Source organism: Erinaceus europaeus, chromosome 18 (genome assembly GCF_950295315.1).
Source record: "Erinaceus europaeus chromosome 18, mEriEur2.1, whole genome shotgun sequence".
In the NCBI taxonomy this organism is placed as follows: Eukaryota; Metazoa; Chordata; class Mammalia; order Eulipotyphla; family Erinaceidae; genus Erinaceus; species Erinaceus europaeus.
Genome location: NC_080179.1, coordinates 12,990,486 through 13,008,228, shown reverse-complemented (window position 1 = coordinate 13,008,228; position 17,743 = coordinate 12,990,486). Strand labels below are relative to the sequence as shown.

Here is a 17,743-nt window from a genome sequence, read left to right as displayed (position 1 = left end):
AAGCATATGACACGGTACGCTAATGATGATCACCTTATAGCCTCATTTTCTTTATAAAGTGTCACTTACAGATCGGATCACGTGCTGTTTTAGGGTCTGAAGGAGGACTGAATTTCCCAGGTCCAGCTGCATTTTCAGCACATACTCTGAAGACATATGTGAGTCCCTCCAACAGGCCTTCTACTTTAGTCTTCAAAGAATTGAGAAGGGTTTTGTTGACACGAGACCAATGTGTACTGTTCACCTCACGTTTTTCCAGCCAGTAACCCACGATAGGGCTTCCATTATCTTTTGGCTCATTCCACTTCACCAGCATACTGTTGCTGGTGACATCTTCCACAATGGGCTTGTCAGGTGCATCAGGTGGCTCTGACAAAAACAAACAAAAAAAAAACACCAAAAAAGTTTATTTGCATTAATTCTCTACTATGACATCTAAACTTCAGGATTATAAGCTGTGAAGAAAATACATACAATAAAAAGATATAGGTGTTAAGGGAGCCTTACCAAATGGGTCTTTAGCTAAAAGAGGCTTTGAAACGCATGGTGGTCCAGGCCCAAACCTGTTTTCAGCTCTAACACGGAAGAGGTACTCTTTCCCTTCAATTAGCTTTGTCACTGAATATTTGCACTGTCTAACTGTCGAAGTGACAGTCATCCATTCTGAGTCTGGTTTTGTCTTGTCTTTCTTTTCCAAAGTATAGTTTATGATTTCACTGCCACCATCATCAAGGGGTGGTTCCCATTTACATAAAACTGAGTCCTTTCTGATATCTTCAAACACAAAGTTGATTGGTGGTCCCGGTGTATCTATTATGAAAGAGTACAGTCATTACGATTTTGTAAAGAAAGAATGACAGTGCAAAATGTGATTGCCAGCATGTTCCTTTTACACAAATATTCATTTATCCTAAACCTGTGTATCTCTGTGTCATACTAATTAATGAATAGTAGGGCCAGTCGATTTACATGGCTAGGAGGAAAAAGGGACTTAAGGTTTCTTTTGGAAGTTATCGCCTGATTTCTTAAACCTTTTCTCAAATTCCTTTCTTTTTTCAACTTTATTTATTTAATTTGATAGGACAGAGATGAAATTTAGAGGGAAGAGGGAAATAGGGAGGGAGAGAGAGACAAAGCGACACCTGCAGATCTGCTTTACCACTTGTGAAGATTTCCCTCTGCAGGTGGGGTCAGGGGGCCTGAACCTTTGTCCTTGTGCACTGTTATATGTGTACTTAACCAGGTGTGCCAGGGCCACTAGGCCCCTCAAATTCTTTACTTTATTATTTGTTTATTTAAAAAATCATTGGGAGGTTAATGGTTTATAGTATAGTCTTTAACACATAGGCAAAACTTCTCATCTCCCTTTGATGTCTAGGAGATACAACAGGATCCTAATGTCCCTTCTCCTGCCACAGAGTCCTTTGCTTTGGTGCAAAATACCACACTCAATCTAAGTTTCATGTTTTGTCCTCCCTTACTGTCCTTTATTTTTAAATATCACCTATAACTGAGATCATTTGGTCTCAGTTCATTGGTCTTTTTCTGGCTTGTCTCACTCAACATAATGCCTTCAAGTTCTGACCATGATAATGCAAAGGAGATGACCGCATCATTTTAACAGCTGCATAGTACTCCATTCTGTATATGTACCACAGCTTTCTTAGCCATCCATTTGTTGTTGGGCATCTTGGTTACTTCTAACTTTGGACTATTACAAACTGTGGTGCTATGAATATGGGCTTGCATAGGTTTTTTTGGATAGGTGTTTTTTGTTTTCCCTTACTAAATCCCTAGAAGAAGGATCTCCAGGTTGTAAGATAGGACCATTTCTAGAGCTCTGATGAATTTCCAGACTGTCTTCCATCGGGGTTAGACCAACTTACGCTCCCACCAGCAATGTAGGAGAGTCCCTTTCTCCCCACAGACTCTCCAATTGTTGGTATTTCTGTCTCTTCTAATGTATGACTTTCTCACAGGTGCAATGTTTTACTAAAACTCTTATACAGACTTTCTTTCACTGTGAAGTATAGTTTCCGCCCCCCCTTTACTGGGAGGTTAATGGATTACACTCTGGTTGCTGACACTCGCATACAGTGTCTCATCTTCTTGCGATAGATGTCTCCAAAACACCCCCCAGCGCACCCCCAGCTTAGGTCCTTTTACACCATTATGCACCAGGACCAAATGCTTTCCTTCCCCTTTCTTTCCCCTCCTTTGCCAGAGCCCTTTACTTTTGGTATATATGAAGTATAGTTTAAACTCCCTCCACCACCTCTACCTCCTAGCTTATCTTGATTTTATTTCTGTGGACAGAGAGAAATTGAGAGGGAAAGGGAAGAGAGAGAGAAGGAGGGAGACAGAGAGACACCTATAGCTCTGCTTCACTGCTTATGAAATTTCCCAGGTGCAGGTGGGTACTGGGGGTTTGAACCGGAGTCCTTGTGCTTTCTTTTTTTTTTTTTTAATATTTATTCCCTTTTGTTGCCCTTGTTTTATTGTTATGGTTATTATTATTGTTGCTATTGATGTCATTAATGTTGGAGAAGACAGAGATGGAGAGAGGAGGGGAAAACAGAGAAGGGGAGAGAAAGACAGACACCTACAGACCTGCTTCACCGCCTGTGAAGCAACTTCCCTGTAGGTGGGGAGCCGGGGGCTCGAACTGGGATCCTTAGGATGGTCCTTGCGCTTTGTGCCACATGCGCTTAACCTGCTGCGCTACCGCCTGACTCCCGTCCTTGTACTTTGTAACATGTATGTTCTACTGGATGTACCATCATGTGACCGTTACTTCTAACTTCTTACCTAGCACAGTGACAGTACAAGGAGCTTTTGCAATGCCGTGGTCATTTTCAACTTTGATCACATACAGCCCGTGGTCTGGTCGAACTGAGTCTCGGACCCGTAGCTGAGATTCCCCCTTTCTGCTATTGTCAATGCTCAGACGCTCTGTGAGAGGCAGGACAAATGGTTCTTCTTCTTGAACTTCACCCTTCTTCCTCCTAACCACTGGTGCTACTCGCTTCTTAATTTCCTCCGGTGTAATGACTTGTTCATCTTTTATCCATGTGATTGTCGGGTAAGGTGACCCCGAAATAGTTGCATCGAGTGCTACATCACCACCTCGTTTCACCTCTAGACTGGTTCTCAAAATGACTTTTGGGGCATCTGTAATGATTAAGGATGATGACTGTTTTTTAAAAAATTCAGATTAAAATAATATGATAAATGTTATTATCCTTACAGTCCTCTCTTAAAGTGGAGAAGTGGCTATTCTATGAAACCCAACTCACCAATAGGATCCACAGCTTTGGTTGGTGGGGTGGCATGAGAAGGTTGGCCGATTCCAGCAGCATTTTCTGCGCGCACACGGAACTGGTACTCTTTGCCCTCTTCAAGTCCTTTGGCTGTGTAGGTCAGGACTGGTACCAGGTGTTCATTGCACCTCTTCCATCTCTCTTCACCCTTAGCAAGCTTCTCTATGATGTAACCCATTATCTTGCTTCCCCCATCGTACAAAGGTGGCTTCCATGTAATAGTCATTGCCTCTGCAGTGGGATTATGAACTTCAACATCTACAGGAGGATCAGGAGGCTCTGAAGAACAAGAAAAAAAATCTATTAATACCAGGAAAAGTCATTACATTAAGATACAAAGAAATACTTAATAAAAAATCTTAGCTATATTATATAACACGGCCAAACTTACGCTTTGGATCTTGAGCAATGACTGGATTTTTCAGCTCAATGTATTCGCCTCCACCAATCTTGTTGACAGCCTTAACACGGAAGAAGTATTCACCATTTGGTATGAGATCTTTCACAGTCCACGAGAGTTTGTTCTCACCAGACATGACTGGTATGTATGTCCTCCTCCCAGCTTCTCTGCGTTCTAGGACATAATGAAGGATTGGGCTTCCACCATCATATTCTGGAGGTTCCCAGGTTAATTTACAAGAACTCTTGGTTATATCACTTGCTTTAATATCTTTGCATGGTCCAGGCAGGCCTATTAGAGATAAAAACAAGAATTGTTTAGGAATATGAAAAGTCAGCATGTTAACAGTACACTCTAAGCAGGAGAACCATTTACATTTCTGGTGAGATAATCTTTGATGTATTGGAGTGTCCTGTAACTACAGGTTAATTAACACCCTTAGTTCCCAAATAATAACAGTCACTGTTTCCCTTTAAGTTTTTGTTTGAAGCAAAAATCAACCTCACATTTCCAAACGCTATCTGAGTATGAGTTGGGGGAAGGCTAGAAAATGTTTTTTTTTTTTTTTTTAAAGACCTGCTTCACCACCTGTGAAGCCACTCTCGTGCAGGTGGGGGGCCAGGGACTCGAACCAGGATCCTTACGCCAGTCCTTGCGCTTTGTGCCACATGCACTTAACCCACTGTGCTACTGCCTGACTCCCTAGAAAATGTTATTATCCCTGGCTGTGAACACTATGACAAAATGCAAATAGAATAAACACATGAGTGTTTGTTGTTTAACTATTCTTTGGGTATGCTATATCCTCTGTATTATTATTATGACTATTGTTATTATTTGCCATCAAGATTATCATGGGGGCTTGGTGGCTGTATGATGAATCCACCACTCCTGGTGACCACCATTCCTGGTGAGAAACGGTTCTCACTCTCTTTAAATTATGATAGAGACAGAGAAAAATAGGGTGAGAGAGAAAGAGACATCTGTAGCCTGCTCCACCCTTTCTGAAACTTTCCCCTCAAGTGGAGATCAGGTATTGAACCTGGGTCCTCCCTCATGGTAACTTGTGTACTTTACCAGCTGCACCACTGCCCAGTCCTTATATATTTTTTATTTAAATTATTCTTCAGATTTAAATATGTTCAAAGGTGTTAATTAATTTAATCAGGCTTTAATAAGTGATTTATTCTCCTTAGAATTTCTTTGCTTCTTATATGGGAAGAAATAATCTGAGAGGACCTTCAGTCTACACATGGCCAGATTATCAAGCCATTCATCCATCCTAATGATGCAAAGTCAATCAATATTCCCAACGTGGAGAATCTAGTGACTGATAGAAAATCATTACCTATTACTTTGACGTTGATTGAGGCTGTCGCTGAGCCAAGTTTATTTTCCAGTGTAATGGTGTACACTCCAGCATCTGCATGGACACTCTTGGGAACTTCCAGGTGTGCAGAGATGTGATCACTCTTCATTGTTAATCTGTCACTTGCTTTAACTTCTTTGCCATCCTTATGCCAACTAACAGTTGGAACTGGTACAGCTCTGAAGGGAACAGGAATGCTCAACTTTTCACCTTCAATAACAACAATATCATGTGTCTCCAGATCAATTGTTGGCTTACCTGTAAGATACAAGCCAAAACAGGAAACATTTAAAAAAGCACGTCAAAATAAAGTAGTTGAAGAAGGCCCAGTATACTAATGATAAAAGAAATGGGGTGCTTACAGTCTGGGTCTTTGGCGACCACATTCTCCGAGATTTCAGACGGCTCACTCACACCAACAGCATTGACGGCTCTCACTCTCAGAACATACTCCTTGTCAGGAACAACGCCTTCTTCAACTTTGAATTTCAAGTCTTTTATTGGACGAGAATTAACTCGCATCCATTTCTCGGTACCTACTGGACACATTTCAACATGGTATCCTATAATAGGACTTCCCCCATTTTTCTCTGGAGGCTTCCAAGCAATGGCAATGTGCTTTCTTCCAGCATCAGTCACATGTAGGTCAAGGGGCGGTGAAGGAGGACCTGAAAACAAAACAGTGAGACAGTCACACCCCAAATCTCACTAACAAGCTCTTCACGGTGTCTTTTTAAATTTTATATCATTTACTTATTAGTCACTGCATAGATACAGAGATAAAATGAGAGATGAGTGAGAGACAGGGAGACACCTGCAGTCCTGCTTTACCACTTAGGAAGCTTCTCCCCTTACAGGTGGGGACCAGGGCTTAAACCTGGGTCCTTGTGCAACGTAATGTGTGTGCTTAACCAGGTGCATCACCACCTGGCCCCTTCACAGTATCTTTTGTATAAATAGCACCACTTACTTGTTGGATCTTCAATGGACAGGATTTCTGTGGGTTCACTTGGATGACCAACTCCAGCTTCATTTTCTGCCCGAACCTGAAACTGGACTTCTGTTCCTTCAATAACATCAGTTACTCTGAAGTTACAGTCAGGTCCTGAGGTCTTCCCAGCTTTCACCCAACGGGAGCCTAACTTTTCTTTCTTCTCAATGATGTATCTATTGAAAATAGCACAGCATTTCATTAGCGCTCATAGAAGAAAAAAAAAAAAACAGTTAAAGTTTTTTTTTTTTTTTTTCCAGCCAAGTGCAATTATTCAAACTCTACCTCTGTATTGGTCTCCCTCCATCGTTTTTAGGAGGTTCCCACTTGAGGTCAACATGTCTTTTTGTCACATCCACCACTGTCAGAGCATAGGGTGGTCCAGGAGTGGCTGAAATCAAAGGATTCAATGGTTAGAAAAGCCCAGGGGGACAGGGATCATTCACTACAATTGGTGTAGTTAAGATTAAGTCAGAGGACATACTAAAGGTATCTTTGGCCAGGACTGAGTCCCCGATTTCACAGTAGTCGCTCTGTCCTATGGCATTTTCTGCAGCAACTCTGAACACATACAAAGCACCCTCTGTCAGTGGGGTCACTGTGCACTTGGTGTCCTTGACTGTTGTGTCCACTGTCTGCCAGCCTTTTCGTCTCACATCTCTCTTTTCCACAATGTAGTTGGTGATTGGAGAACCCCCATCTTTCTCAGGCACTGTCCACTTTAGGTCAGCAGTATTTTTTGTTATATTTATAACTTCAAGCCAGCGAGGTGGTGATGGAGGGTCTGAAGAAGAAAAGAAAAAGCTATTCACTTCCTTGTTGTGTCTGCTGAGCTATCTAGGGGCAGATAGCAAGGATCTCGTACTGAGTTCGCTTGTTTGTGCGTACTGCAGCTCCCCGCTCCACTCAGAAGAATGCCCTGAATGTTAAGAATAACTTACACAGCTTCTCTCGGCATAGCACAGGATCGCTGGGTTCACTGGGCTCGCTTTCCCCGGCTTTGTTCACAGCTCTAACTCGGAATGAGTATTCCTGCCCTTGCATGAGCCCTGTGAGCAAATGCTCAGTGGTGGGGACTCCTTCAGCCACTCGAACCCAGTCATCCGTTCCAGTTTTTAGCATCTCGATGACGTAAGAGTCAATCTTTGCTCCTCCATCATGCTCTGGCTTTGTCCAGTTCAACACCAGCGATGTTTTGCCTACATCTTTCACGGTGGGTTTTCCAGGAGGCCATGGAGGATCTGCAAGGCAAGGAAATGAAATCATGACTTAAGTGTGTCAGAAAAGAGTTCCTATGAGCTTCTATTTAACAGCTGCAGGAAAAAAATATATACCTATGGGATCTTTTATTAAGATTGGTTCAGTTGATCTACTTGGTTTTCCTGGTCCGGCAAGATTTTCGGCCAGCACACGGAATCTGTATTTTTTCTTATTCGTGAGGCCTTTCACTCTGTAATAAGAACAAGGTGTGAGTTGAATACCATGGTAAGAAGCAGAAACCTCTGTTTAAGTTTTCATTGCCAAGGAACATTTATTAAAAATTTCAAAACAGTGATTTGGTAATTTGACTGAAATTGTCTCAATATCAGTTAAGAATTACCATCACATACTTAAGGTTTAGCTAAATGTGTCATCCTAACTGTAACATCAACAATAATGCTCTTATTACAGTAAATTGAAGGGTTAAACACTTTAGAGCTTCCATAATGTCAATATTTTATAGTAAATTAAACATTTTTGAGAGAAACACCATTTATGAAATTATGAATAGAACACAGAAATAAAAAATAAATATAAAAATAATATTTAATCATGTATAATGAAAAAGGCTGCTAAAGAAAAAATGATTGTGTAACAAATTCAAGCACGAAATTTGTTGTGAACTGTTGGAGCTTTTTGGGCTTACCTGTATGTTGTATCCTTCACTGGCATCTTATTGCACCTAACCCATTTGTCAGTGTCAGGATCTAGTCTTTCAACCCAGTACCCAGTGATTGGGCTGCCACCATCATCATCTGGCTCGCACCACGTGAGAGTCACTGCATCTTTAGTGATATCAGAAGGTTCTAGGCGAGTTGGAGGCCCAGGTGGATCTACAGATGGAGTAGTGATATCAGTGTTAACGGTGCTATACATCAATATGACTTCTGAATTCAAGTGTGACACAAGCACTTTTTGATCGATAGTCATTAAAGAGAAGCTTACCAAACTGATATTTAGCTGTGATCGGAGTGGCCTGAACTGGCTCACCAACACCATACATGTTTTCTGCAGCGACTCTGAAGATATATTCCTTATTAGGTGTTAATTTGGTTGCCCTGTAGTTTGTGTCCTTGACAGTTGATGAGAGCTTGTGCCACACTTCACTGTCTGTTGCTTTTCTCTCCACAACATAGTTCGTGATTTTCGATCCACCGTCATCTCGCGGTGGGTTCCACGTCAGAAGACATGACTCGTTGGTCACTTCAGTGATGTCAAAGGCAGCTGGTGGTCCCGGTTTATCTGTGGATAACATTTCCCATGAAGAAAATTAATTTAAGCCGTCAAGTTTTGCTTTGAACAGTCATTTAATACACTTGCTGTTGTAAAAACAAGGTCCTCCCTTACCTAAGACATTCACTTCTACCACAGCAGTGGCCCGACCACAGACGTTCACAGCCTCAATGATATATGTGCCAGTGTCACTTCTCTTACTATCAACGATAGTCACTGTGGATTTTTTAGGGACATTTTCAATTGTGACTCTTCCATCCTGTTTCAGAAGCTTGTCAGCTTTTGTCCAAGTGATCTGAGGTTCCGGTTTTCCAGTTACGGTGGCAGGAAGTTCGATTTTAGTTCCTGCTTTTACAGTGAGGCCAGCAAGGAGCTTCACGTCAAGGAAAATTTCTGGAGCCTCTGAATTGAAGAACATTATTTGCAATGTTAGTAAGGTCAAGTAGAACTAAAGCCAGAGACCTTATTGATCAAACAAAACCTCAAAACAAATACCCTGTGTGTCCACAGCCTGGATTTCATCTGTGGGTTTGCTTGGTTTGCTGGCACCTTGCCTGTTCAGTGCCTTCACACGGTAGGCATACCACTTGCCTTCTTCAAGACCTGTCACTTCCATTCTGCCAGAGAACAAAGCAGAATAACTTATTACAATGCATATAATTACCTGTTTCATTGCACGGTATTCAAAATCTTTTGAAAATTCACACCCTTGGTATAATACTATTCTTTACTGTTACTAATGAGGACATTAGGGGATACTTTCAGCTGTAATTTTCTTCTTCTTCTTCTTCTTCTTCTTCTTCTTCTTCTTCTTCTTCTTCTTCTTCTTCTTCTTCTTCTTCTTCTTCTTCTTCTTCTTCTTCTTCTTCTTCTTCTTTTTTTTTGCCTTAAGGGTGATTTATTGCTGGGGCTCAGTGCTAGCATTACAAATCCACTACTCCTGGCAGCCATTTTACCTTTTTTTTTCTTCTCCTATGTTATTAAATAGGACAGAAAGAAATTGAGAGGGAAGGAGGGAACTGAGACAGAGGGAGAGAGAAAGACACCTTCAGACTTGCTTTCTTACTCATGAAGCTTCCATCCTGTAGGTGGGGGTGGGGGCTTGAACCCAGGTCCTTATGCATAGTACTCTGTGTGCTTAACTGGCTGTGCTAGCTCTCAGCCCTCTCAGCTACAATTTTTAAAACCAAATACTTGGGGGGAATTATCTCTAAAAAAAAAATCCCTAACACTTAGATTCTCTAAAAGAAAGTCCATATTAGTGAGTAGGTGTAAACATTTACTTTTATACAAAATAATTTTTTTAAAAAAGCCTACTTTGTATCTGCAACTGGTTCTCCACAGGCAACCCATCGATCAGAACCGCGTGGACATTTTTCAACAATATATCCTTTGATGCGTGAACCACCATCATATTTGGGTGGATCCCATGTTAGGAAGATGCTTTTGGCTGTTCGATCTCTCCATTTCACATTCTCTGGTGGGTCAGGTACCGCTGTAACATTTTAAAGAGAAGTCAGTCTTAGGCCATCTCTGAATTAGCCATATTGCCAACATGTGTCTCCTCTCCCACCCTTCATAACTTCAGCTCCAATTCTAAAAGCAATAACAACGAATAAGAGGCTACGTGGGAGTCGGGCTGTAGTGCAGCGGGTTAAGCGCAGGTGGCGCTAAGCACAAGGACCGGCATAAGGATCCTGGTTCAAGCCCTGGCTCCCCACCTGCAGGGGAGTCGCTTCACAAGCGGTGAAACAGGTCTGCAGGTGTCTGTCTTTCTCTCCCTCTCTCTGTCTTCCCCCTCCCTTCTCTATTTCTCTCTGTCCTATCCAACAACAATGACAACAATAATAACTACAACAATAAAACAACAAGGGCAACAAAAGGGAATAAATAAATAAAAATAAATATTAAAAAAAAAGAGGCTACGTAAGAAATCATCCAGAATGTACTCACTTGCAGGGGCTGACATATTTACAGGTTCATCAGTATATGCTGGTTCTCCAGGTCCACACTTGTTCCGAGCACAGACTTTAAATAAATACTCTTTTCCTTGAATGAGATCAGGAACTGTGAATTCTAAGTCAGTCACAAAGTCCATAACCTGAGACAAAGAAATACAGTTAATCAGCTGTTTCCCACAAACAAAAGGTTTTCCTTTGCCCAAATCAAAAGATTTTTTACTGTAATCAGAGAAACAAATGAAAGTTGTTTTGAATGCTAGATTGATTTTAAAAACTTTATTAGTGACTTAATATTGATTTACAAAATTATAAGATAGCAAGGGTGGAAGTCCACACCATCCCCACCACTAGAGCTCTGTGTCCCCACTCCCTCCATTGTAAGCTACAACAGTTCTCCTAAGGTTGCAGATATGGGTTAACTATTAGGGGTGTGTGCCCATTTTGTCTATGATCCTGCCTCTATATTGATTTTTACACTAGGTAAAAATTATAAATATATAGTAACATAATGTGAACTGTTTTCAGAGTTCGTATTTTATTTTTTTCATTTTTTGCTAGCACACTGCTCAGTTCTGGCTGATGATGGTGCCAGCGCTTAAACCTGGAGCCTCAGAGCCTCACATCTGTTGTGTGAACCACTCTGCTATTCCTACATATAGTTTGCACATATTTAAAAGGTGACAAATGAGGTGCTGATTCTTTCTACCAGATTGATTATCTGAAATATGATTTTATTTTTTTGATTCAACATCAAAGACCCAGCAACCAGGAACTATTAATGAATATAAATGGAGGAGAAACAACGGCAGATTAGACCGACTAAACTAATAACCTCAGGGAGTAAGAAGAACCATAACCACCAAGGAGTTAAGTATTCTTTTTTTTTAAATTTTTTATTGTTATCTTTATTTATTGGATAGAGACAGCCAGAAATCGAGAAGGTAGAGGAGACAGAGAGGGAGAGAGAAAGAGAGACACCTGCAGACCTGCTTCAACCCTTGTGAAGCTTTTCCCTTGCAGGTGGGGACTGGGGGCTCAAACCTGGGTCCTTGAGCACTGTAACATGTGTGCTCAACCAGGTGCGCCACCACTGGGTCCCTGGAGTTAAGTATTCTTAGAATGACTTAAGTGGGGGAGGACATCTTGGATACTTATTAGTCATCAGAAGTGTAACTACAATTTCTTTTTCATGTGTTATTTATTTATAAGGCTTTTATTTATTTATTTATTTATTTATTCATGAGAAAGATAGGAGAGAGAGAAAGAAGCAGATATCACTCTCCTATCACATGTGCTGCTGGGAATTGAACTCAGGACCTCATGCTTGATAGTCCTTTATCCACTGCACAACCTCCTGGGCCACATATTTATTTTTAATGAGAGAGATACAGAGAGAAAGACACAGAGAGAAACACTGGAGAAGCTCTGGCTTATGGTGGTGCTGGGGATTGAACCTGGAAGCTTGGAGCCTCAGACATGAAAGTCTTTTTTAATAACCATTATGCTGTTTCTCCAGCCCAACTAGGATTTCCTTAAAAGCAAAGCTTTTATGAGGCTCACAGAATAAGCCTAATCTTGGTTGAACTGCCTCTGGAAGCATCACTATCAACGTATTAAATGTTTTTGGTGCTTTTTAAGCAAGATGGGGGAAGAGAAGATATGAACATATGAACTTTCACGGCACCCTAGCATTTTGGGATTTCCTCTACTCTCTTAGAGTTGGTGCATTACTGTTCCAAACTCACTTTAGTCCATGTTTTCCGGCTAACTTCTCTCTTTTCAACAACATATCCAGTTAATGGACTTCCTCCATCATCATCTGGTGGTTCCCAAGTTAAATGTACTGAGTCTTTGGTTATATCACTAAACTTTAGATCTTTGGGTGCACTTGGGCGAGCTGAAAAAAAAAAAGCCAGTCACCAGTCAATATTAACAATAGCCCAAATGCGGATTTGTTCAACTGTTCAATAACCTTACATAACAAAATATCTATTCCATGACAAAATCTCTAAAGATATTTCCTTACCAATCACGTTGACATCAATTTCTCCAGAAATTGCTTTCACAGGATTTTCTAATTTCAGTGTGTAAATGCCCTTATCTGGACGTTCACTTGGAGAAATGACAAGTTCAGCATAGGCAGATAAGGTTTTCATTTTCACTCGGTCCTCTTCTGTTAGTACTTTATCACCAAAAGTCCAGGTTGCAGTTGGCCTCGGGTAGCCTGTGCTTGGAACCAGAATCTTGATAGGATTTGGGACAATAATTTCTAGACCATCTTTAAATGAACTTAAGTCCATTGTTGGTTCGACTAAAAAAGAGAAAATAGATAAATCAGAAAGAGAAGGATGAGATGAGATGATCTCACTCATAGGTAGAACTTTAATAAACTAGAACAGAAAGAGGAAGCACAAAGTTAAAGCCTGGACTGCTTTGGTGTACTGGAGGGTGGGGCAGAGGGAGCTTTCCGGTCCTGGTATTTGATGACAGAAAAGAACCCACACGCTGGAAGTGAGAGTGTTTTGCAGACACCGATTATGGGCAGATGGGAAATTGTACCCAGGTGCCAACAACTGTACTACAAGTCATTAACCTCCCAGTAAAATAAAATAAGTTTCCAGTAGTACATTTAGGTCCTTGGTATCCTGAGAGTAGGTACATACTACTCCTAAGTCTAAAAACAAAATGTCCATTTTACCAAATGCATCATCGGCCGTTAGTGGACCAAGAATTTCAGATGGATCTGAGACACCAGCTTCGTTTTCCGCAGATACTCGATACAAATATTTATTTCCTTTTTGCAATCCCGTGACCTAAAATGATCAATCAGTATTTGTAAGAGAAAATATATTTACTTAAGTTCATAATCATACACCCATTTTTATTTGTTTGTTTGTTTTGTTTCAGTGACAAATATCCTACCTTATAAGTCAGTTCAGGGACGGGCTTTACATTGCAACGGGTCCAGTTATCTTTCCCCTCTTCACAGCGCTCGATTATATAGCCAATTATCGGGCTTCCTCCATCTTTCAAAGGAGGTTCCCATGTGAGTTGAACTGATGACTGTGTCTGGTCTGTGGATTTCAGGTTCACAGGAGGACTTGGTCTCTCTAGAAGGGAACAAAGAATCAGAACATACCATTTAATCCAGTGATCATTTATTTGCTGAATCATTTCTACTACTTTTACTAAATTCACTGAATAAAGGCAGGCACAGTCTGGACTGCTATCCGATATTCTACCTTCTTTTTTTATTGAGTTATTTAAAATTTTTTTTTATTGATTCTCTTTTGTTGCCCTTGTTGTTTTATTGTTGTAGTTATTATTGTTGTTGTTACTGATGTTGTTGTTGGATAGGACAGAGAGAAATGGGAGAAAAGAGGGGAAACAGAGAGGGGGAGAGAAAGATAGACACCTGTAGACCTGCTTCACTGCCTGTGAAGCGACTCCCCTGCAGGTAGGGAGCCAGGGGCTCGAACCTGGATCCTTACACTGGTCCTTGCGCTTTGCGCCATGTGTGCTTAACCCGCTGTGCTACTGCCTGAGTTATTTTTAACCAATAGGCCCATTTCATGCAGTAATTCTTTCCTTTTTGAGGAGTCAGGACATTTAGTATGCACTCCTAGATCTTTTTTTAATCCCCCATTCGTTTAGAAGATAGACAGAAGAAGAGGCACAACTCCAGACCCGCCACCAATGCTGTGGCACTCCCATGGAGGGCTGGCACTCCAACCTGATACATGTATATACAAAGGCAGGCTACTCGGGGAATTATCTCTCCAGTCTACCGTGATTATTTTGTATTTCTGAGGAGCTTACCAATTGGATCAGCAACCTTGACGAAGGGTGTGGCTGCACTTGGCTTTCCAACTCCAATCCTGTTTTGGGCTCTGACTCGGAAACTATACTCCTGCCCTTCCACTACATCTGTGACAGTTGCAGACAAGTCTTCAGCTCTTACTGTCATGGCAGTGTCCCATCTGATAGAAGTCTTGTCCCTTAATTCAATGACGTAGTTGGTGATTTCAGCACCACCATCATACTCTGGTGGTTCCCATGTCAGTGAGACGCCAAATCTATTCACGTCCGTGATAGTGACATTCAAAGGAGGACCTGGAACATCTGAATTTCATCACAGAAGAAAACACAGACTTTGGATTATTTTAGGGAATAAAAACAAAGATAAGTTAATTTGCAGTTTACTGAAAGAATCTTACCGTATTTACTCCTTGCTTCTACAGGACTGGCAGTTTCTACTGGTTCACCGGTGCCAACTCTGTTCTTTGCGCTCACACGGAACAGGTACTCCACACCTCCTTTTTGTAATCCAGTGACAGTAAACTCACAACTGTCTGCACGGTCAGTGGCTAGAACCCAGGTCTTTCTCTTGATATCACGTCTTTCGACAACATAACCTATGATTTTGCTTCCCCCGTCAGTTAATGGCTCCTCCCAAGCAAGGCTTACTTCACCATCAAATGTTTCTGTCACTTCTAAGTTACGTACTGGACCAGGAACATCTGAAATTCACATAAACATTATTTTTTTTTAGTGCATTATCATGCTGTTAACTGTGTGTGCCAGTCAAGTCCAGGTGACTCAAGGACTTACCAATAACTTGCAAATTGATGAATCCTTCTGCTTTTCCATGTTTGTTCTGAAGCACAACTTTATATCTCCCTTTGTGTTCTTTCTTGGCTTCTAAAATTCTGAAAGAAGTCTGTTCAGCTGTAGTATCAACTGTTTTTGTAGGCAGAGCTTCATTTTCTTTAAACCACTCAGCTTCTGCTTTAGGGTAGGCATCATAGGGCACTATCATAGTGAGAGGCTGGCCAACATCAACCACAAGGTCCTGATCAGCTGTCTTGATTTTAGGTGCCGCTGATAAGGAAAACAACGTGTGAGTGGTTTTTAGTTATTTATTATAATCTAGTCACAACACAGCTTCTTTACTACATGCAGTAACTTTACAGAGAAGAGCACTAACTCGGAATTCTCATTTTGCAAATTATGAGACTGGTAAAGTCAAGGGTAAATAACGATACAGAATCTCCATTCTTTGTCAAAAATAATACTAAGAGTGCAAAACATATCTTTTTGCCATTTGATAAAGTAGACATCTTGTATTGAGTTCAAGATGAAAAAGACAAACTTTCCCTTATGCACAAGAGGTACATTAATGCCTTTTTTAAAAATATAATAACAACCTACAAGATATCTTGGAAGCTCACCACAAAATGAAATGTAAGAGAGAATAAAACTATCTTTAGGTCTGTGTTTGTTGAGTAGTGGCTTAGGGTGATAAGGTGATTAATAAGGATTTTATGCTGAAAGTTATTGACAGTCACCATACACCATGTATTGTTTGTGGTTCTGTAGTGTACAGAAGGATAATATCAATTTCCTTTGACTCAGGATACTCTGTTGTAAGAGAAATTATAATGGGTGGCATGTGGATAGGGCTCAACAGAAATAAGAGATTTCCATGCGCATTATCTTAAAATTAATGGTGCAGTATGAAATTTATGCAGTATCTGTGTAATCATGAAGATATCTGAAAATGCAAGAAAGGGACTTACCTGCCAGTTCAAGCTTAGCTCTGGCTTCTTTGTCTTTAGCAATGAATCTGTATTCACCTTGGTCACGGGGCTTAATATCACAGATCTGTAGCCTGTGCATCTTTCCTTCACTCATCATTTGGTATTTGTCACCCTGAACAATGATCATGTTGTTTCTTAGCCACTGGACTTCCACCTTATCTTTGTTGAGCTCGGCGAAAAAGACAACATCAGCACCAGGTGCTTCAAGGATATCTTGGGGAGGCCTGATGATCTCAACTGGGATTTCTGAAAGGAACCAAATACAAATACACTTGTGTTTGAAGTACCAAAAATTGTTAAGAACGTTAAACATTTTAAATCATATTTTTGTGTATTTATTGTTGGATAGACACAGAGAGAAATTGAGAGGGGCGGAGGAGGTAGAGAAGAAAAGAGACAGAGAGACACCTGCAGCCCTGCTTCACCACTTGTGAAGTTTTCCCCTTGCAGATGGGGAGCAGGGCTTTGAACCTAGACCTCTGTGCACTGTAAAGTGGTGCTTAACCAGGTGTGCCACCACCTGGCTCCTGAAGTACCAAGATTTAAAAACTGGTACTAATATTCAAATCGTCCGTTCACTTAAGTCGTACCTTCCACAAAAAGTCTAGCTCGAGACTTCCTGTCTTCTACACCACAAGCATATTCACATTCATCATCCAGTCTGCAGTCCTTTATAATAAGTCTATGTATACTTCCATCTTTTTCAAATTTGTATCTAGAAGAAGAGATGAAGTTGTTGGTTAGCTTGTAAAATGCCCACTAAGTTGTCTAAAGTGTACAGGAGCTATAGAGAAAAAGATTACACTTACTTTTTGCCTTCTTTGATTTCTCTTCCATTTCGATACCATTTGACATTTGCTTTCTCCCTGGAGAGTTGGCAAGAGAAGACAGCGTCATCAAACTCAGTGACTGTCTGGTCTTCCAAGTGTTCTACAAATTCTGTAGGGGCCTCTATGATGAGAAGCTCAGCAACAGACTTATCTTGTCCAGCAGTGACAATGTATTCACCCTCATCTGGGAAGCCACAGTCTTTGATTATTAGAGAGTGCTTATATTTATCAATTCTGTATAAGACACGGTTGTCAAATGCCACTTCTTCTCCATTTTTGGTCCACTTCAGTGTTACATTGAGACGATTCACCTTGCACCAGAATGTAACAGATTTCTTCTCCAGTGTTTCAATGTCTTTTAGAGGTTCAACAATCCTCAGGTCTTCCTCTGTTGTAAAAAGGCATAGTAATATTAATTTTGGTTGTGCTCATGCTAGAAATTGATAGTAAGAGTCTATAATGCCATTCAAATGACTTACCTTCTACTATTAGATCAGCTGCACTCTTGACATTTTCACCTCTATGATTGGTCAGAGAAACACTATAGTTGGCTTGATCATCTAAGTGTGCATCTCTGATTCTGAGAGTGTAGACCAGGTCTTTTTGAAGAATGATGTATTTTGCGCTATCAAATATGGCTTCTTCATTTCTGAACCATTTGGCTTTGGCACCTTCAGTATTGACTTCACAGTTGAAGACAGCTTCTTTTTGTTCCTTCACTCGGGTGTCTTTGAGAGGAACTATAATCCTGAGTTTTTCTAAAAGGAATCAACAATTTT

At 40.8% G+C, this 17,743-nt stretch overlaps 1 protein-coding gene across 1 annotated transcript in view; it reads right to left on the bottom strand.

The window, feature by feature from the left end:
• The window catches only part of TTN (titin), a 332,848-nt gene that overhangs the window by 92,163 nt on the left and 222,942 nt on the right, over window positions 1–17,743 (bottom strand). Inside the window, exons 199-227 of the mRNA XM_060177642.1 lie at window positions 17,444–17,722; window positions 16,944–17,352; window positions 16,725–16,849; window positions 16,114–16,380; window positions 15,146–15,415; window positions 14,752–15,054; window positions 14,354–14,656; window positions 13,457–13,644; window positions 13,233–13,347; window positions 12,561–12,845; window positions 12,280–12,431; window positions 10,527–10,674; window positions 9,891–10,068; window positions 9,069–9,190; window positions 8,688–8,975; window positions 8,286–8,582; window positions 7,987–8,173; window positions 7,415–7,530; window positions 7,022–7,321; window positions 6,565–6,864; window positions 6,366–6,471; window positions 6,060–6,256; window positions 5,452–5,757; window positions 5,069–5,347; window positions 3,712–4,011; window positions 3,297–3,599; window positions 2,809–3,171; window positions 508–810; window positions 70–369 (exon numbers count right to left, since the gene is read on the bottom strand). Of these exons, the coding sequence (XP_060033625.1) occupies window positions 70–369; window positions 508–810; window positions 2,809–3,171; window positions 3,297–3,599; window positions 3,712–4,011; window positions 5,069–5,347; window positions 5,452–5,757; window positions 6,060–6,256; window positions 6,366–6,471; window positions 6,565–6,864; window positions 7,022–7,321; window positions 7,415–7,530; window positions 7,987–8,173; window positions 8,286–8,582; window positions 8,688–8,975; window positions 9,069–9,190; window positions 9,891–10,068; window positions 10,527–10,674; window positions 12,280–12,431; window positions 12,561–12,845; window positions 13,233–13,347; window positions 13,457–13,644; window positions 14,354–14,656; window positions 14,752–15,054; window positions 15,146–15,415; window positions 16,114–16,380; window positions 16,725–16,849; window positions 16,944–17,352; window positions 17,444–17,722 (7,089 nt within the window). The remainder of the gene's footprint in view (window positions 1–69; window positions 370–507; window positions 811–2,808; window positions 3,172–3,296; window positions 3,600–3,711; window positions 4,012–5,068; window positions 5,348–5,451; window positions 5,758–6,059; window positions 6,257–6,365; window positions 6,472–6,564; window positions 6,865–7,021; window positions 7,322–7,414; window positions 7,531–7,986; window positions 8,174–8,285; window positions 8,583–8,687; window positions 8,976–9,068; window positions 9,191–9,890; window positions 10,069–10,526; window positions 10,675–12,279; window positions 12,432–12,560; window positions 12,846–13,232; window positions 13,348–13,456; window positions 13,645–14,353; window positions 14,657–14,751; window positions 15,055–15,145; window positions 15,416–16,113; window positions 16,381–16,724; window positions 16,850–16,943; window positions 17,353–17,443; window positions 17,723–17,743) is intronic.